Here is a 21,850-nt window from a genome sequence, read left to right on the forward strand (position 1 = left end):
TGTTGGGTGTTGTATAAGAGCCTATTTCATCATCTATCTGTACGAATTTTCCTGAAAATGGAGAATGTATTAATAATTATTTACTAGCAGTAGTAGAGTTCCTTGTAAAAGAGTTTGTCCAGCGAAGTTCTAGATTTCGTTGACTGCCACCTTACCTATTTCTGCCGCCAAGCAGTAATGCAAACATTCTAAACAGGAATGCAGTAATGCTGTGAGCATTCCGTTTTAGGAGGGCAAGGGTGCTGGTAAAATTACAGGCACATGGGACTTGTTATGTCTCAAGGTGACGGGCGCAGTCGCAGTACCCAGAAGATCTTTGCGATTTATAGCTCTGAATGGCACTGCAACTGTTATGGATAGGCGTATCGCTTACCACCAGGCGCACGACTTGTTCGTCCCTTCACTTGGTATTATAAAAAAACACCTTTATATAAAGGTTATTATTATCATTATATAAATGAAACTTGTCTAAATGCTTGTTTAAATAAGCTGTTGATTTGTAGTAAATTACTTTTACTTCATCACAAATTACTTATTCGATCAATACTAAGCTTGGACGTGCCAATGCCAACCTAATTACTTTTTCTCACCTTACTAATATTACTTGCCCAAGGCACACATACAAATCAGGTATACTTGTTTATGATCCGTGGACGTATATAATTAATGAAGTCGTTGTTGTTTAAAATAAAAGTAAATTATGATAACTGGATTTCTGTTAATGTCAGTATAGGTAAATTGATATAAATATAGACTTTTCTGTATTGTCTCGGGTCTGGGTGTTTTATGGTACCGTCGTTGTTTCCAAATTTCCATAATACAAGTGCTTTAGCTCTACGTTCTTTGTGATCAGAGCAACGTATGTGATGTTGTCTAATATTTATTGATTTATTATTTACTTGAGAAACTGAAACCGTTTTAGACGAATATTGTGATTTGTAGGGAAATTATTTGAAATATTTTTTCAGTTGTGTCGTATCCTGCCTTTCAACACGCTTAACTATTGCTGCTGAAATTACTTTCTAGACGACACTTTTATAATTATAATAAACGTACCCTCTTTCCAACAAAAAAAGAATCATCAAAATCGATTCACAAGTGCCGGAATTATCTCGTAACATACATACAAAAAAAACGTACAGTCGAATTGAGAACCTCCTCCTTTTTTTAAGTCGGTTAAAAGTGTTGCTAATAAGAAAAGTATGAAGATGACCTGACCTAAAAACAGGAAAATAAAGAATGACAAAATGTGACATAAAAAAAACGCCAAGAGATTTTGGAAAAAATAAACAACTCTAATACTATATTATGAATAAATGCGGTATTTTGTACTTTTTATATTTTAAATAGTAACAAGTTATTATAGAAAAATGTTTGTAGACGTCTACATTACATGGCTAACATTATGTTTGTTTCGCAGCTGGTGTGCCAGGTGAAAGCCACGAAGAAACGAAGAACTATACCGGTGATAGTACGAGTATCGGATATCAACGATAATGTGCCGGTTTTCGTCAACACTCCCTATCAAGTCAATGTTTCCGAGGTAATGTAATTTATGAAAACTTACAATAGCTACAATGGACAAGATATCTAAGCTAGGTTGCAAAAGTCCAAGAACTTTTTCTTCGATAAATCCCTACGTGGTTACTTTGGATAGAGCGCACAACCATTAAAAAAATGCCATTTAATTTGTATGAAAATAATTCCTATAAAAACCGCTGTGGTCCGAGACCACTTGCTGCGGATATGAATGTGTAAATTCAAAAGATTCAAATAGTAACATTCAGAAGTACGATTTCTTGACTTTTGCAAGCGAGTTCTGTTAGTAACATTTTAAAAATCGATCTCCTAGTATTGTGACAATTTATTAATTCATATTGCTACTTTTGCGGACGTAGTACTTCCGTTTAGCTATTGCACGAGTAGGTAATTTGCACCAACTTAATGCAATATTAAAATACATTTTATAAAGTTATAGGAATCAACAAGGTTCCTTTTTTGAAGGTGTCCACTACTCGTCTGCCATTCAACTCTTATATTTCAACGGCGTAACGATAAGCAGTAATTTATATCACTAATAAAAATTCACTTTATTTGCAGCTTGTACCAATAGGCTCTACGATATTCAGCGACATAAAAGCGGTAGACAAAGATGCAGGCGTCAATGGCCTTGCAGAGTATTTCATAGTACCAGGAGACAATAAAACGTTAGAAGAAACGGGGGCTGAGGATGGTTACAGCTACTTTGCGATACCATTGCCACATCAGGGGCAGATAACAGTTAACAGGACCTTGGATTATGAACGCACGAAGCAGTATCTAGTCACAATTGTTGCTTCTGTAAGTATCTAGTACTGTGTAAGTAAACATACGGCAATCAACATGCCTCTGGATTATGGATAAACCAAGCAGTATCTGAACTCTACTCTGGTGAAATTACAGGCACATGGGACCTGTCAACTTATGTCGGGTGACGCGCGCAGTGACAGAGCCGCTCAGATCTTTGTTATTTAAAGCTCTGAGTGGCACTGCAACTGATATAACGCAATTTTGAGATAAAATATAATATAACGCAATTTTTGAGATATTTGGTTATCAAGTGCGATATGGGGATTTTATTTTATTACTGTAACATTATAATCAGATACATATCGTTATATTACACGAAGATGTGTTAAAAATAAATAGTACCTAAAAGTGTATATGTGGTGTTTTTTGTAATAGGACAGTATGGGGGATTCGGATACCATAGAATATATAAGGATACTGTCTTCGGATCCATTATTTTTTTATTTGTGGAATCAATTTTGGCATAGTCAATTTTTTGCGTTCATAACAATGAGTAAAATTGATCAAAATTTTTTTAAGTGCTGATCGACTCTATTTTATGTAAGGCTCTTTTCAATAACGACGATGGGACGAAAAAGACGGGACAGCAGAAGTTGGTCAAATTTCATAAGATGTTTTTTATACAAAATGAATAAAACTGACTAATTTTTTTAATGCTGATAGATTCAGCTTCTTATAAGGATGACGTCATTATACATATGTGACGAAAAAAATCGGGACAGCAGAAGGTTAAGTCAAATTTAATAAAACGAGTTTTCATACAACTCTACAGTTGAATAACCACAAACTTGGCATTAATTAGCATCGCGGAAACGCCCAACTCATCAACTATTACTGAATCGTAAATCATAAATCGAAAGTTGAAAATCGGTCCTACATCATTTATCAAACGAACTTGTTGTCTATGGAGACTATTTATAATTCATGAGTAAAATGTTATGGTGATTTGAATGGACCGTATTCCACTGATATGAAATGTGGTTGAATACATTAAGTCTGCATTTGGGTCTAAATTGAACGCAGTTACACAATTGCTTGGAAATTGATTTTTTTTGGTCAAAACCCTTAATTTATTATAAATATTTAAAATGAATTTAAAGCTCTAAATGCACTGGAACTCCTATGAACAGGCGTGTTGCTTACCACCAGGCGCACGACTTGTTCGTCCCGTCACTTGTATCATAATAAAAAGTTAAAACATAATTCTCGGAGGTCTAAATTTTGTCACTTCCGAGCATGAATAGAGTTCAAGTATATAGTGATATCTTTTGTTATATATGCGACGCATCCAATTTTAAATAGTTAGGACTAAAAATTAAAATTCAAAAAAAAAAAAAATAACGACAACTGATTCCCAAAAATCGTAGAACAAAAGTTGTTTTATAGAGTCTATTAAAAGTAACCTTATTTAATATTGTATAAAGGGTACAAATGAACATTGTAATACGTTTTCAGGACCGTGCACACGACACCAAGCGAAGACTGTCAAGTACTACAACGTTGACGGTGAATGTCTTGGACGACGACGATCAAGATCCATCGTTCATTTACAAGGGCTGCATGTTACATGAAGGAGCATGTTTCCACCCCGAGTATGCAAGTTTTGTAAGTGTCACATGAAGCGTGTGTATCACATGATGTATGTGTTACAATGCTAATGCTTGTTTGAAACTTTTAACCTTTAGAGTAGACATAGGCATTTTATAGACAAACGGTGAGAAATGTCGCTTAAAATAAGGTAATTACACCCAAACTCACGAGAGAAATAAGTGTGTGGCAGATCAGAATGGTAACCGTTCGGACACGGAAGCAGTTTAAATTTCAAGAAATACATTTTTAAAGACAGTTTCTTAGTGTTGTATATTTTAAATCAATGATTAAGGGGTCACTACTTCTGTTATAATATGTGATATAAAGAGCATAACCAACCATGTAGAGCATAACCATAAATAAAGTGTACCTCTGCAATCACATCTCACCTAAGCCTCGCAGTTAAAGCGCGCGGGCGGCTCGCGACCAGGCGCATTCGCCAAATTTGTGTGATTTGTGCACAAAAACCGGCACTAGAACGGCTCGGCGTACAATAAATACATGCAATCTCACGCAAGCCAATCACCATCAACACACCATCCATCCGTGCTTGCGCGCGCATGCCATAATTTGTGTAATATGTGTGCGTCGAAATGACGAGTCTCTTCGTGTAATATTCAACTAATCCCGAGACCTTAAGTTACATTAATTTTTTTACAGGTCAACAGCGGTGTTCTAGCAGGTACGCTGTCGATTGAGCCAGAAAGGATCCAAGCAGTGGACATGGATACGTTAGAGGCCAGAATACGTTACACCATTGACAGTGGTGATCCAGACACCTGGGCCAATTACTTTTCAATAGATCAGAATACTGGGGCAGTTAGACAGTTGATTCCTGTCGATACTAGCGTTGCGAAGAAATTTACATTAGTTATTAAGGTAAGTCTAACATTCAGTTTAAAGGTCCCTTCTGAAATAAAATGGTTCCGCTCAATTTAAACTTACACAAAAATTTTAATTAATTTAAATCTGTCGAGTTCTTAGGTTTCCGCGACTTATTACACATAGGAAACGAAACTATTTTTCCGGATTTAAATCGCGACCATCAACCTTGACCATGGGACCTGTAAAGGGCCCGAAACGTTGGTTTGTTTGAAAAAACAAATTTACGTGATTTAAAACCTTTCAGCACGTCGTTACATGGTCTTGTTCTTTAATTTCATATGTAACTCAACGACTCGACCCTTTTTATCTAACGTAATGTCTATATTTATTTACATCATGATATTTTGTGAGTGAATAACGTCATAAACCGTGTAAACCCATACAAAGATCTGTAGCTGTCAGTCAGCAGAAAGCGACATGGCTACAGAAGCTGATTCAAGTCCAGTCATATCAAAGAAATTTTTCGACGAGAACTGTCAACGAGTTATCGCCATTCGCCAACTTAATAGTTACAGCTAAAATTATGACGACAAATTTTCCATCCCTATAAATAGTCACCCTATTATTTACTTAAGAGTTAACCTCCGAATCACACTTGTACTCCAGGCGGAAGAGGTAACAGAAGCAAAAAGATTTACAACAGCAACGCTCACTGTAACAGTTCGACCAGTAGACGCAAGTCCGCCGGTAGTTGCCGCTACGGCAGATGAGGGAACGGTCCCCGAGAATTCGCCAAAGGGCACCAGAGTCCTGGATGGAAATGGTCGACCGATTCGGTTGAGCGTTACAGATGCGGATTTGGTAAGTCTCTGTTAAACATATCTCGTCACTAGAACCCACCGTGAGTTAAAATTTTAAATTTAGTTTGTCATAATGGTGCTTGCATAGCAAATTTCCACTACCCAATCTTTACAAATATTTTTTTCAGCATTCTGTGAATAAATAAAATAATTGCTTGTATCGACAATGATGAACATACAAATTTGTTCGAGAAGTTATAAAAGAACAGAAAAGATAATAAAAGTTTAACACTGTAGTTTAAAATGCTATACAAAGTAGAAAAACGTTCTAAACCACTTTAGTTGTAATTTGCTTAAATACAAGAATTTTTTTATATTATTTCATAATAAAATTAATGTAAACAAAAAATGGAACTACAAAATTAAGTAAAATTTTCTAAAATGCTGAGTTGATATCAATGGTGTACACCAAGGGGGCTCTTGATACCTTCATTATTAAGCCTATGGAAGTAAACATCGCAGTAATATAGCCATTGGCATTACGTAGCCGCACATAAATCGTTTAACAAGGAATGTGGCATGTTTGCATAGACATTGACGTTAGCTGCGAGATTTGCATTAATGGTTTCTAGAATTTATGTTTATAAGCATTGTTGCGTTAGTGCACTTTCTGCTGTTAGCATTTATTATTGTTGTTTTTTTTAACCAATTTGTGTGACAGTTGATTGTGACATTAGTAAAATACGCAAATAAAGGGACAGTCACAAAACTTGTATAGGATTAGATTTCGTCAGCATGCTAACGAAATCCCATATAAAACACGCGTTTACTATGGAATCATTTAATTAACGCATACTTGCTCGTGTGTATTAGATTAGTTATTGTTTTATTAAAATTTTATTAAAGGCTCAATTTACATCGCAATGGACTGGAATGGACAGCAAATTTTTTAGCACAATGAGCATTATGTTAATTGTATAACGTACAAACTAGATACGAGCCAAAAAGCAGGTCGCGCATCTTCTACCGTATCGTATATAGTTTGTATCTTACACAATTGACGTAATTTAAATTATACTGTATACAATTTACGAAACTTCGCTTTCATTCCTTGCCTCAGTAATGTTAAATGAGTCTAAACGGTGAAATTAGACTTTTATAACTTTCGTGTTCTCAATAGAAGAAATTAATTAGGTCTGCATAATTCAGCATGACAAGGGTCCACAATTAAATTATTAACCTTTATATTGTAGTCATAAGGACCACGCAAAGTAAGCGCTACAACGTTGGGTTGCGGATACCACCTCGTTACGCCATGGTAATAAAGCTTGTCATTAAATCTACCATTCTAATTTTCAGGGACCAGACGATCCAAAGCCCAACTACACTTTTGAGCTGACGACAAATTACTTTGACGTAAAGAACAGTTTCCTTGTAGTTAATGAAGATAATTTGGACCGTGACCCACCAAATACTGGCAGATTTAGGTTCCAAGTAAGTAAAATATACGAATCTTAATATACATGAGTCTTTGTTCTTAACACTATGATGTATTTTTCTGACTTTGGTGCCTATTTACGATATGAAATTTATAATAATAAATATTTATGAGTAGGTAAAGTTGAAATTTTTTTTAGAATTAGTGAAGATACCAAAATTATATCCTTCTTCCTATCATATTTATTATAAAGTTAAGTGGTAATGGAAAAGTACGGTGAGCCAGATCTAAAGATATTCTTGCCAAATCTATTTGTCGGAAATTATGCCTTACATCATTTAATGGAGCGCTTAAAAGAGTAGCTATGTATTTAACCTGAAACTGGGCGTACTAAAACATTTGGAATTAACTTCTAATAGGCCAGTAAAGCAATAAGAGAAGGGACCAAGTCGAGTCCTTTTTTTATCAAATAACTCTGGTTAAGTCCTTCAAAAGACGACAGTTAACAAATTACCATGAACTATCTGCCCGCATTCGTCAGTGTGTGAGCCAGTCAAAATACCTATTTTATATAACCTCATATCAAGAATTTATACCATTTCTATGGCAAATTCCAGGTGGTGGTCAGAGAAACGAACGGCGGTGCAGCTTCTGCACCGCTCACGCTAGCGGTTAAACTTTTGGATGAGAACGACAACTCACCGGTCATACCAAAGACTCAGCCTATTATTGTACCTGCTAGCTTGGAGCCTACTATTGTTCATAAGGTAATTTTTTAATAAATTAATAAACATGTATGTTCCTCACACCAATTTATTTGTGTGAGGAACAATTTATTTGTGTAAGGTTATTTACCAGGCATTATGTATAATTTCTTATGCTATGAGTATTACAGTCATTGTTACTAACGCGATATTTAGTATCATTGTTACTATAGTCTGTCGAGAATAACGTTATTTAATATGATGGTACAATCCTGAATAAACAGTAAAAGTTAATTTCAATATATCAGTGTCACATCCAGCAGAACTATGGTTTGTTTTTTGCACTGCCTTTGTGCCCTTATATATATATATATATATATATATAATATTCAAACTCGTGTTAACAGTTGATCAATGTCTTAGTATCGGGTGGTTAATATATGCTATTGCTATTTTTATTTATTCTTGTAGGTCTCAATGTTGAAAGAAGTGGCTAATTTTTAAAGTTCATAATATGTGGAAGTTTTTGTCCTAAGAATCTTCTTAGAATTAACATATTATAAAAATAGCTGTAAGCTCACCATATAACAAATAAATTAATTATTATGAACAACGGCACATCTTCTTTTAAATATAGGATAATTTAATTCTTTACCACTAAGCGCAACAAGTCCAGCGTGCTGTTGACTGTATATATTTAACCGCGAAAACTTTCTACCCGATTATTGTTTTACTATAAAAAAAGTACTACAGTACCTTTTTTAAACTACATTAGTACAATGTCGAGTTCTTAAGTTTACGCTGTTGTTACACATTGGAAATAAAAATATTTTTCGGATTTAAATAGCGCTTATTTGTTTCAAAACAAACAAATTTGTTTAAGATAAAAAATTTATTGGGAAAAAAAATGTATTGAAAAGAAATCAAATGAGGAAGTTTTGAAAAGGATTGGGGATTAAAGAAATCGTATGAAGATAATTCAGAACAGAAGGGGCATAATGTTTGGACATTTGTTACGTAGTAACGAATTTGTGACAGTGATAATTGTGAGGAGAATATAAGGGAAAAGAAAGGGAGAAACAGCCTATAAAGAGGTCAAGGAACTGGCTATGAACCGTGAGAAGTGGAGAAGGGAGGCTACACCGACAAGAGCTTGGCTCTTAAAAAGGATGTTGGTACAAGATTACAAAAAGTCCCTGTCTGTTTTTTCAGGTGGATGCGGTAGACATCGATGAGGGTGAGAATGCACGCATAACGTACAGCATTTATCACGTATCTAACAACGGTGGCAACAAATTCACTATAGATCCAAACACCGGGGTTATATGTAAGTTTGCACCTTGTCACTTATCACAAAGTCTTTTTTTTTTGCGTTTCACCTGACGGAAAGTTGGTATCACCTCCTCAAAACATTGCTGTACTATATTTATTTATTATAGCAAATGTGTGGCAGGTAAGTGAGACAAAAAATTTAAGATCTTAAAAGAAACTTATTTACTGTGCTCGTTCGTATTAACCGGAACACAGCAACGTTGCTCAGTGATAGAATGAAGGGCGGTGATATCTACCCAGACTTGTTTTGTACCGAGAATCGCTTAACCTGTGACTTTTACAAATAACAAACCCAAGAGAGCGGAGGTAGCTCTGCAAAAGAAAGCGCGAATGTCTCATTTTGCGCGGGTGGTAGCGAGTCACACAGTTTAAAATCGCTGTGCAAATTAAATATTTTGTGACTACAGTCGGTTGCTTGTCGGTTGTATAAATTACGCACATTTGTAAATGTTTCATCTCTCGGTAAAGATGAAAGATCAAACCCATTCCGAATTTCCAAACTTGCATTATGCCAATTTATGATTAGTCAATAGCCCTTACTTAAGTAAAGGTAAATTATTTACCACCGTATTTTTTTAACGTAATCGTACGATGGTCAAATATTTAGCACCATAAGAAAACATCGTGTGCCCGTTTTTTGAAAAATAGTTAGCAATGGAAATGGCATCTGCGATTCCCAATTAGCACGGATCTATTGTAAAATTTTATAGATATTAATTTAAATATAATACAAAATATAAATATAATATAAAATAAAGTATAAATTTTGTAGGGATTAACACTCGCGTTTGTTTAAGGTTTAACTCTCTCTTTATAGGAGACCTGTGCTCAACAGTGGGACGTATAATAGGTTTATGACGTTGTTGAAGTGTGCATAGCGCTGCACAGTTCTACATAAAATAACTCCGTACTCTTTACACTTGTTCCGACCCGGTCTCTTGCACTCTTCACTGAATTGAACGGCTACTCGCATTATGTAGCGCTACTTACCGCGATGAAATGCTATTTATTTATATATATTTTATCAGTCCTGAGTAGCTACGCCATTTATTTATATATATTTTTTCATCCACCAACAACGGATGGGAGAGAGATGTAATTACATCTTATACGAATAGAATTTCATCATTGTTTGTTTAACGCTTCTCCCGTTTTCCCTTTAACGGATATTGGATTATGCAATGGACGAATATCTGTCAATCAGATCTGTGAGTATTTAAAAATTCGACGGCAACGTTTATATCGTATATTCCAAAGTAAATCAGCACAAAGTTTGATCTTTCGTATTGCACATGCACATGTTTTTTTTTTACAAGAGTGTAGGTCTGCACGTGTGTGTGTATTGATTACGTTTTCTTAAAGCACGCGTGTGATTTTTTATTGAATGCATTTTGACCCTTAAAAATAAAATACTCTCGAAAATAATAAATTTGCACGAATTTCTTTAACTTTATAAATGTTACAATTGTGTTGTTGTACTATATCCTACATGTTCCATGTGTGTCCCAAAGCTATAGGAGATGGAGGGAAAGTACTTTAAATATTGTAGACAGGACATTTTGCTTCTTAGATACATTATTTTATTTTTACGGTATGGTAACCAGGCTTATATTTATTTATCTCGTGAGTTTGGGTGTAATTTGTATTTGTCTATGTGTGCAAGCATGCCACCTGCGATACTGGGTTTCCCTATGAGCGTGTGCATTATTTATTTATTTATTCAGACTTTTAAACAATTGCTTGCCCACTCTAGTAATCCATACGACCAAATATGAAAAAAATACCTGCAATTTTGTGACACCGTTCCAAAGGGTCAATTATAAGAATCAGTTTCTTTTTAACTAACATTTAAACACTTCTACTAAACTCAGGTACGTCTAATCCGATGCTTGCAATGCAAAAGACACTCTTAATATATTGTGTTCACAGTGTCTTGTCAATTTAAACATTAGTTTAACAAGCACTTAAGTTTGATGCAAGCGGACATTAATACTAATGTAGTGTGAGATATTATTTTATTTTTAAAACTCTTACTTAGTTCTAAAAATAAAATAATATCTCCTTGAAGCAAAATATCCTATCTACAATATTTAAAATATTTTTTCTATTGTGTTCCAAACTGCTGTGCTTACGAGAAGAACACCCTGTATATATGACGTTTCTTTATAGCGTTACCTTAAAATATAAATATAATACCCACATTTTTTTAAAACTACACATGTGATAGCAACATTCATATAGTTAGGAAACTGGAGTTACAACAAACAGTCCATAGCAAAATGAAAAAAATGACGTCATGTTTCAATATTCTTTTCAGCGAGCACAGCCCGTCTTCAAGCAGGCGAACAATACAGTATAACTGTGAGAGCATCAGACGCCAAAGGCCTCAGCTCTCAAGGAATAGTGGAGTTGAGCGTCTCACCAGGCCCTAATACAAGGCCACCGCAGTTTTCTTCAAGAGATTACTTCGCACCGGTGTCAGAGGGCGCTGCGATCAACTCTACTGTTACAACCGTCACTGTAAGTATTTTTGGTAATATTTCGTTGTTTCATTTATTATATAAGTTTCAACCTAAAAATAAAACGGTAGGAGCCCAATAGGAGAACGGTTGCTGTACAATTGAGAGGTTGACGGTTTGAATCCCTTTGACTGCATGGACGTATGATTTTAATTTTTAACTTAACAACGACATATAATGGCTTGAATATAGTGAAACTAAAAAAATATTCACTATTCAATATAAAAGCAATGTTCGGCGTGATTGCCCTTTTTTGCTTAGAAGCGGGTGAAATTACAGGCACATGTGACTTGTCAACATATGTCTCTGGGTGACGGGCGCAGTGGCAGTGCCCCTGAGATCTTTGCGATTTAAAGCTCTGAGAGGCACTGTAACTGTTATGGACAGGCGTGTAGCTTAACGTCAGGCGCACGACATGCTCGTCCCGTCACTTATGCTCAGACCACACAGAGGCGGTCGCGGAAGCGTTCCAGGCGCTGGACTTTTTGTAATGTACGAGTTTATATTATTACGCGTTCAGAGTGGCAGGGTTCATGTGAACTTGTACATTACAAAAATTCCCGCGCCTGGAACGCTTCCGCGGCCACCGCCGTGTGGCCAAAATGGGCCAAAGCATTAATATTATAAACAAATAAAAAAAATCTCCGGTTTTTCTTGTGATAGATTTAAACAGAAGATCGGCTCTAGGGTTCCAACAAACAAGTCAAGGCTACAGCAGGTAAAAAATTATTTGTGTCAATGGTAATAAGACTGTATTAGACAATTTCATCGTGTTGTCCCAGGTTCGATTTCCGGACCGGGAGAAATATTTGTATGGTCCACACTTATTTCTCTTGTGAGTTTGGGTGTAATTTGTGGTTGTCTATGTGTGTGTCCATGGCACCCGCGACACAGGGTTTTCCTAGTGCGGGGTTTTGTTGAGTGTGAGCGTTATTATTATTATTATGTTGTCGGTTGAAAATGACGTTCCATGCGTATAACAAAACTGTTCGATAATACTGTGGTGAAGTAGAGGGTTTGTCCCATGCGGTTTCTTTGAAATTCGGGATAAGGGAAGATAAGCTCATACCATGAATTTACGACATTCAATTTGCTAGCGATCTCGTAAATGTAACAGTTTGAACAGAGCCTGTAGTTTGTAATTTTATGGCGTATTGTTAGTGATTTTAAAATTGTAAATTCGTTGTAGAGGTAATTGGGGAAGGTTTTTTAAATCTTTTTAATGTTGTACTGTAAGTTTGTTTGTTGTTTAATTTTATTCTATATGTCGGCAATTATGAACTTTTTTAAATCGTTTTTATAATAATTTTAATTTAATAGCGCTAATACTCATTTAAACAATAATTTATGACTTTGTGGTAATCTCAGAATGATGTTGTTTATTGTACAATTAGAGCGGTTACACACGGCAACTTTTAAACGCGCTTTTAAACCTTTACACACGCGCGCGATTTATAAGCAGCGATGCAAATGCGCGATTGAATCGCTACACTTGGGATTTATAGGCGATTGCATTGATGCAATCGCGTCGCGTTGCGTCTTTTGGGTCGTAAGTGTATTTTATCTGAGAATGAAGACTGACAATTTCGCTTTTTATTTACAGGCCAAGGACCCAGAAAACGAACCTGTGAATTATTCTATTGTGTCAGGGAATGATCTTCGTCAGTTTGCGATAGGGGCCAACACAGGCATCATTACTGTCATCAGACGATTGGATCGAGAAGTCCTTACGAGATACCAATTGGTAAGTTTATTATATTTAAAAAATATTTAGAATCCAAGTCTGTGTGACCCAAAAGGTTGGATTTATATAACATACATCGCTTACAATATGTATGTATGTATGTAAATACATAAAATAGGGTCGCATTGTCATTAATGAATTCAAATTCGAGGGAATATTTTCTTTTCCCTTAGAGGTGGAATATTTTCTTCAAATTTGAACGGGACCACTATTAAAGTACCACCTTTCCAACAAAAAAAAAATATCGAAATCGGTTCACAAATGTCGGAGTAATGGCGTTACATACACAAAATACAGTTGAATTGTCAACCTTCTCCTTTTCTTGAAGTCGGTTAAAAAACCATTGGTTTCCACCTCTGGAAAGTTAAAGGAACTCGACGTTTATTTTTATTTCAGATGGTAAAAGCTGAGGATCCTGGGAAGTTGGCGAGTACAGCCACAGTCAACATCAAAGTTACGGATATTAATGACAACAATCCGAAATTCGATGAAGAAGTGTACACATTCCAAGTCAAAGAAGGTAAATAGATACATTTTTTTAATGCCCTAATCACACTAATTACCTGGTCTCAAACTAGAGAATACTCTGTACTACGAGCACCAAGGATTTCACTCCAGGACACCTAAACCAAAACGGTCTCCTTTTTTTCTATATCTATGAGAATGGCATTATTATTTGGTTTTTTTTTCTCAGCCTGTTGGCTGGTTTTAACTACATTTACAGATTAACAGATTTTACTCTGTGGCAATATCGAGAATACCCAGCCCTGAATTTCCTAAATTGGTCCTACCTTGAATAGAACCCGGAAGCTTCATATTATAACACTCCGGTGCGGTCAAAATGTTGATTGTGTTTAGTTGTAGAATTTCTAATTAGTTCCGTTTCAGTGTTCACTTGTTGCAGGTTTGCAGACTTATTTGGAATAGAATAGATATTTATTACAACGCCACAACATATAGATAAAAAAAAATTGATAACATTTAGAGAAACAAAACAAAATAATAAAAAATAACATAAAACCGATAAAAAGCAAAAAACAAAATATAACGACTACAAATTTTGTACTAAGATAAGATTTTATTATGTGTGCAAAACTTATATAACCGTATCAATTTTCACAATTTTTATAACTTCTAGGAACAGCGGGCGAGTTCGTAGGCTACGTGCATGCGACAGACGCGGACGAAGGTATCAACGCAATGGTCAGTTACAGCCTCCCACCGCACCTGCCTTTCGACATCGACAACACGTCAGGACTCATCGCTACTAATTCTAAACTCGATTACGAACAAACTAAGGTGAGAGTGGAGAACCTAACTGCCTTTACGTAGTCAACGTCCATCTATAGTTAGTGGGGTGCAACAGAAAAGCGACAAACATGAATGCCTTAAGGCATTCTCAACCAGTCAAGCTGGTGTTACACTTGAAATAATAATAAATCAGAAAGTAATTAATTAAGTTATATGGTATCATGTACCAATAACTCCAGAGGACTATTGTTAATCGCGGTACCAAATAGCTATTTTTGTAACTAATTTGTTTTACATTAACGAGCTGCAATTTATCATAGCTTCTCTAAATTCTAGTGATAACAAACAAATTAACTAGATTTATATGATGCCGGCTATTCTTTTATTTTGTGTACGATTAGCGCCAACTACCCATATTGGAAATTAGTTTGTAATACACAATGCCATCTATTGACACTCATATTTGTCAAAGTTCAAAAAAAAAACTTTAGCTCATGATCAATATTTGTATTACAATATTTGTATTATATTACAAGGAAAAAACTGACTTCTTATATTTCGTATTAAAGAGGAATTAAATGATATCCGCGGCCATTTACGTAATTTAAACTGCACCCAGGCTATTGATCAGCGCCATCTGGATATTAGACGGAATTTTGATCTTTTCAGAGTTACGATCTGTAGTATGGATAAGTTGTCTATGTTGGTATTATATATAGGATGATATAAAATAAACATTCTTAATATACGTATATAATAAACATGCATGTATATTATAATAGGATATATTATGTACCCACAGCAAGAACTATAGTTGGTCTTTTACAAACTATGTATTTCCGCATAACTAGCCCTCAGGAAACGCGTTTCGCGTTTCATTACCAATGTTTGAACTTACATGAGAATGAGTGCATAAATTAGAGATGCCACGAATAGTGATTTGGACCAATACCGAATATTCGGCTACGCTCTCGACCGAAGCACCGAATATACGACTGCCGAATGTTGGGCGTAAGATCTGTTCATTCCACACGCGACCTCTTACGACCTGTCTCATTGCGCTGCGTACAGAGGTAACGGGGGTGGAGTGTTTTTGTTGAAAAATTATAGAACAATGTAATCAATATATGACAGTTTCTGGGCCTGTTTTGAAGAAGTCGCTACAGATAATATGCAAATTGATGAGGAAGTGGAGAAAAGTTCTATTGCACATAATTTTTTTTAATAAATAACGCACACACTCAACATAGCCCCGCACTAGGGAAACCCTGTGCCACGGGTGCCATGGACACACACATAGACAACCACAAATTACACCCAAACTCACGAGATAAATAATTGTAGGCCATACAACTATTTCTGCCGGTCCGGGAATCGAACCTGGGACCTCTGCGTGGCAGTCCGGCATGGTAACCGTTCGGCCACGGAGGCAGTTAATAAGATACGAAATATAAGATTCATTTTAATTTGAAAACTGTTCGCCAAGATCGGACGGCAGATTTGCGTTAGCTGATGACAAGCGGTCATCAGCTAACGCAAAGCAGTATCGAAGCCTGTCAAAATTTGCTAAGATTTGTCTATCGTCTCCTGGCAGTAGTGTTTATAGTGAGAGGCTATTTTCAGAAGCGGGAATTGGTTATGAGAACATGTTTATGTCCTTTTTTTCATTATTTGATATTCGGTATTCGGCTGAATACTACGACTATTATCCCGAATAGTAGCCGAATATTCGTGGCGTCTCTAGTATAAATACCTATATTTTGTGTAATATGATAATCATAAAAAAATATATTCGCAGTAAGTGTGGTTTAGAGAGATGTATATTATACATATTTATATTAAATAGATTCTCACACCTAGCCGGTTACAGCATGCAAATTTATATTAAATTTAACCTTTTGACCGCTTTAAAGAGTCAATGAAAGTTCATTTGTATATTCTAGTTAAGTATGGATTCATAGTTGCATTTTATGTTCAGTTATATTTTCTTTAACTTAAGATAATTGAATTAATATGAGGTTAAATTAAATTCATAACATGTCACATCACTAGACTTGGCGTTTAGGAAACCAAACTAGTTTTTGCCACTGGCTGCCAAAAGGTTAATATTAACAGAAAACAACCGCTGAAACATTAAGATATTACAACTTTTAATTTACGTGAAGTATAATTAAGTACGATTCTCTTTCGCCTCCGCAGGAATACGCGTTCGTAGTAACAGCAATGGATGGTGCCATCGATAAGCGTCTAGGCACAGCTTCTGTCACCGTACTAGTCCAGGACATCCCCGACGAGTCACCTATCTTCGAACAGAGCTTGTATTCTGTACATGTGCCCGAGAATGCGGCTAACCACCCTGTTGTTAAAGTAGTCGTGAGTATAATTTAACTAACAATATTGAAACCCGTGTTAATAAGCAGCTCCTAAGTCCGGGTCCAAGAGCCGTAGTCGAGCGTATTTTATACGCGCCGACGACACGCGTTTACGGCGCCGTAAAAGTGATGAAAAAATAAAATAAAATGCGCAATCAATGAGTCATAGTTGTGACATCTGATAATAAAGACAGTTAATTTAAATTGGGTTTTAATATCGATCGTGCACTGGAAATAGATTTTTTAACACGGTCTTTAACTATATACGAGCCATATGTAAATTTATTAACGGGTCATCTACCCGCCAGATCGAAAGTGATTACTTACCAGCGGTTACAGGCGTTTTGATGATAAGGATAAGTACTCCCTTAACATCGTTAAATTATTCAAGATACTATCCTCAAAATTGTATGGATTGCCAATTGAAACTCTATCTCGGAAACAAACAGTGAGCTTAGGAATCGACCAAAATGAAAATGTGACGATGAAAAAGTGTCTTAACAATTTGGATCTGATTTTGCTTTCACTATTTATTTATTTTTCATACATTGCAATCCAGTACAGTCATGCAGAGTGCATAAGTTGGAACTGCTACTTTGTGCTATGCTTACAGGTGCAATTTACACAGGCTGTTGGGTGGCGAGATTTTCATACTTATGCCAGTTATAGAATATTGAGTTCAAGCGTTCCTAGAAAATATTTCATTATTAAAATGGAACGTAATGTTCTCAAACATGAACTTTAATTACTATACCATATATGGCATTGGTTAATTGTAGAGACGATCGATAACGATTGAAAGTATTTACAATTACAATTCTGCACATGGTTCAAAATATGATTGATAAGGAATGACAAATCTTTATATGAATTCTAGGATATATCTGGATTATCAGACGTTCAAAGACGGAAAGAAAGAAATCAATAGAAGTGCAAACCTGCGAACACGATACATGTTGTTACAAAACACTTTGGTTTTAAAGACGGTGTTTTATTCCTTTGTTATTTACAGGCAATCGATCGAGACACAGAACCAGAAATAACCTACACAATCTTAAAGGGTGATATGGAATCCTTTTCAATAGACCGTAAAACTGGCATGATACGAACATTGAAACCTTTGGATAGAGAGGCGCAAGCGAAACATGAACTCCTGGTGGGTACAGAGGAAAACAATGCAGAAACTGCCGGTGCTACTACACTCGTGGAAGTTATTGTTGATGTATGTATATTAGTTATATACAAATTTAGTACACTCCCGGACACATAATTAGAGCTACCTTGCATTTTTATTCTTAAAGGACTAGAATACAAAAACATTGTTATCATCGAAGGAAAAGTTTTCCCCGGTTTTTACAGACTCAAGTTTTCAACAAGGGATGAATGAACGAGAGACGAATGGCAACCGCGCGTCTTTAGCGCTTCACTAATTTTTAGTTCACTATTTATTGTCACTGCAAAAGTGGCACGCGCGTGTCACGACAGTGTCTAAATATTGTATAACAATTAGTAGATTACTATATATATATATATATATGTGGCGCCACCACAGAGCTTCTATAAGCGTCTAATTTGAAGGTGCTCTTAGTATGCCAGTACCAAAATTGCATGATAGTTTTTGATCAATCAAAATTGTTATTAATGATACAAGGTCGGACAAACAAAAAAATTCCTTCAATCCGGCTGGATTTGAACCAGCGACTGAGAGGGATTATCGCTGTCCCTACTGAGCTGCGGAACGTGTTAACAGACCTTACGAAATTCACTGTGTGTGTTTCAGGATTTTATATTTGGTTTTAACGGCTTTTCTGCCGTAGCGCACCTGTGAGAAATCTGTAAAATAATATCAATCATAACAAAAAGCTAGTGGAGTATTTAACAAAAATATATGAATATTATTGTAATAAAAACTGTAGCCTTAACCCTCTCCTCAGAGGAGAACCATGCGCAGCAGTAGGATTTAATACTTCAGATATCTTTGCGGGCGTGAGCACAACTCATGAAAGTTTTTTCGCAATTGGATGAATAATAATGATTATATTATACATATAAGCAGATAAGTATGTATTTTAAAAAAGCTCACAAATTTTAACTGAACATTTATTTTCAGGATAAAAATGACAATGCGCCGATATTCACCTCCTTAATACGCCCAGTTACGATAGAAGATTCATCCTCCATCGGTACACTTGTCCAAACTGTAGTAGCTAGCGACGCGGACGCGACAGTTCCTAACAACAGAGTTCGGTACAAGTTGGTTGGAAGGGGTAAAGCATCGAAGTACTTCCACGTGGAACCTGACACGGGAGCTGTCAGAGTTAGAGATGATTTGAGGAAAGAGACTGATAGCGAATATACGGTAAGTAAAAACTTTTAAAAACCTTATACGCAAATATCCGAGGGCTAATACACACAATAAGGTTGACAATAGTAATCTTTAATTATATAAATTTGTTAAACACGCCATCTAATGAGAATGAAATTAACTTAATTGAACTTAACTTTACCTATTTCTGTCGACATGCAGTAATGTCAGCATTACTGCGTTTCAGTTTTGAAGGGTAAGGGTGGTGGTGAAAGTACAAGCATATGGGACTTGTCAACTTATGTGTCGGGGTGACGGGCATCGTAGCAGTGCCTGACAGATCTTTGCGATTTAAAGCTCTGTGTGGCAATGCAACTGTTATGGACAGTCTTGTAGCTTACCATCAGGCGCACGACTTGTTCGTCCCATCACTTGATATTATAAAAAAAAACTTTTTGTCCGGATTTGATACGCCTATACGTAACTGTCCTATGTTCCTTTTTTATTAGCTTTAGGGTGTTACCTCACTAACTGATCGATGTCGAATCGATGCCATCGACTGATACCTGATACACATATCTGTCTTTTTTGAAGATGGAGTAAAATGACAGTTCATTGCGTGAAAGTGTTGCCTGCTTGCAAGTAGCTAGTGATTGCAGTCGATAAATATTCTATCGACTGTCGCTAAAGTTGGTCATGCTCATGCAATAAAAAGCCGATCTGTAATCTGTGTACTAGTAAATCGACGGGCGCTTGTTTCCTTGATTTGTCATTGAATGATAGAATGATCGACGATTGATCAACTTCTGCGCACATTGTAAAAGCTATTGGAGAGCTCACTGTATGAACTACTAAATCGACAGTAGAATGATTGTTTTATCGATATAGTCTGTTTTTTTTTTGAAGACGGCAAATGACTTTTGCAGGGTTGCCAGTTTACATCACATTTTAAATAGTCATGTTGTTGTCGACAATTTTATCGATAGAATGTGAGCCTTAATTGATCGTCTCGATCGTTCCATCATTCAATGATAAATCTGGCAATAGAGCTGAACGACTTTTTGTATAGGGAATTGTCTTTCGACGTTGAATCATCTCATTCTACCATTGATAGACTATAGATTGATTGGCGTGGTAACACCCTCAGGGTCGTATTCCAGAACACTACTCAATGCTCAAGTCAGGATTTGAGCAGACTTGAGTATGATTTCAAGCACTGGAAATACGACCCTAATGGCAAGGACTTGAGTATGATTTTCAGTGCTCACTGCAATACTCAAGTCCTGACTTGAGTATTGAGTAGAGTTCTGGAATACGACCCTTAGATTTAAATATTCGGTAATTTTCAGGTGGACGTGCAGGTTTACGACCAAGGAGAGCCAGTGTTGTCTTCTGTCACCAGTCTTACTGTATACGTCAGTCACTCAGCAACTGTCCCACCAGATGTAAGTACATAGCCCATTGTTACAATTCTCTTTGAGTACGACACAGTACACTACTCTATAAGGAACGCCACGCAGGCCTAAATTAATATATCCACCAGTCGGGACAGCACCCGCTCTCTGTGTGTTTCATGCTAAAGTTCTTACTTATACTGTACTTACTTATATATTACCACGCTTATTAGAATCAGAAAAAAAAGACTTTGGATATATGCAATAAGAACGAAAATGACTCGTTTCGCTTCCGCTCGGACCGCCGCGCGCCGACGCGAATGTTCAAATTGTCTTAAACAGTTGCATATTCACCGATAATTTTGACATTAGCTATATCTACCCGGTGTTATCGAGACTTTATTTTCACAGAAAGATTTTAAAAGCCATTCATCCGTCACTTTGTGTAATGTAAATACTATACTGTACACTGTATTATACTGTGCTGTGTATCTTTTTTTATATATCTCTTTAACCGACGATGTTATATCTTTATTATATGTTTGACGGCCTCCGTGGTCGAGTGGCTTACACACCGGTTTTCATAGTGTCGCCATCTCTGAGGTCCCAGGTCCGATCACCGGCCGGGTCAGTGTAGAAACCTAAGTTTTCTATATTGTCTCGGGTCTACGCGTTTGTGGTATCGTCGTTGTTTCCGTTTTCCATAACACAAGTGCTTTAGCTACTTACTTCGGGATCAGAGCAACGTATGTGATGTTGTCTAATATATCTGCCGGTGAAAGTTAAAGAACCTTATATTAATTTTTACTACAGAGCGCTTTAAAGAGTATGAGGCTTTTAATTAGGCATATTAAAAGTCAAATAAAATAAGTACAAAATAAAAATAAACGACACGATACGTCTTAATGTCTTTTACCATTGCTTGAATGAAGTAATTTCCAAGGAAAAATATCTAAATTCCAAAATATGGACTTAGGGCGCTTTCGAATTAGACGCTTGTAGAAGCGCTGCAGTGGCGCTATCACAAGCGACTAGTTTGAAGGCGCCCTTAATTAAGGTCCTCTACCTTTCACTTACAGATTACGTCAATTTAAAAAAAAACCAATGAGCTAGCCAATTGCTGGCAATTCAAGGCCGATTCATGCTAACTAACCAAAGAAATTATTTAACTTTATATTGAGTTTTTTGTCTAGGCAATTTATTTAAATAATTAAACTTAATTTTCAG

At 36.2% G+C, this 21,850-nt stretch overlaps 1 protein-coding gene across 5 annotated transcripts in view; it reads left to right on the top strand.

The window, feature by feature from the left end:
• LOC113229218 (cadherin-99C) overlaps window positions 1–21,850 on the top strand; it is a 194,312-nt gene that overhangs the window by 162,664 nt on the left and 9,798 nt on the right. For all 5 annotated transcript variants that reach the window (XM_026462742.1, XM_026462741.1, XM_026462744.1 and 2 more), the window contains 16 exons: window positions 1,421–1,543; window positions 2,101–2,340; window positions 3,805–3,954; window positions 4,600–4,818; window positions 5,431–5,625; window positions 6,924–7,058; window positions 7,620–7,769; window positions 8,919–9,033; window positions 11,356–11,558; window positions 13,161–13,301; window positions 13,698–13,821; window positions 14,440–14,600; window positions 16,752–16,925; window positions 17,937–18,146; window positions 19,035–19,283; window positions 20,579–20,674. In XM_026462742.1, the coding sequence (XP_026318527.1) occupies window positions 1,421–1,543; window positions 2,101–2,340; window positions 3,805–3,954; window positions 4,600–4,818; window positions 5,431–5,625; window positions 6,924–7,058; window positions 7,620–7,769; window positions 8,919–9,033; window positions 11,356–11,558; window positions 13,161–13,301; window positions 13,698–13,821; window positions 14,440–14,600; window positions 16,752–16,925; window positions 17,937–18,146; window positions 19,035–19,283; window positions 20,579–20,674 (2,685 nt within the window). The remainder of the gene's footprint in view (window positions 1–1,420; window positions 1,544–2,100; window positions 2,341–3,804; window positions 3,955–4,599; window positions 4,819–5,430; window positions 5,626–6,923; window positions 7,059–7,619; window positions 7,770–8,918; window positions 9,034–11,355; window positions 11,559–13,160; window positions 13,302–13,697; window positions 13,822–14,439; window positions 14,601–16,751; window positions 16,926–17,936; window positions 18,147–19,034; window positions 19,284–20,578; window positions 20,675–21,850) is intronic.

This window comes from Hyposmocoma kahamanoa, unplaced genomic scaffold (genome assembly GCF_003589595.1).
Source record: "Hyposmocoma kahamanoa isolate Upper Pololo Valley unplaced genomic scaffold, ASM358959v1 296, whole genome shotgun sequence".
NCBI classification, from domain to species: domain Eukaryota; kingdom Metazoa; phylum Arthropoda; class Insecta; order Lepidoptera; family Cosmopterigidae; genus Hyposmocoma; species Hyposmocoma kahamanoa.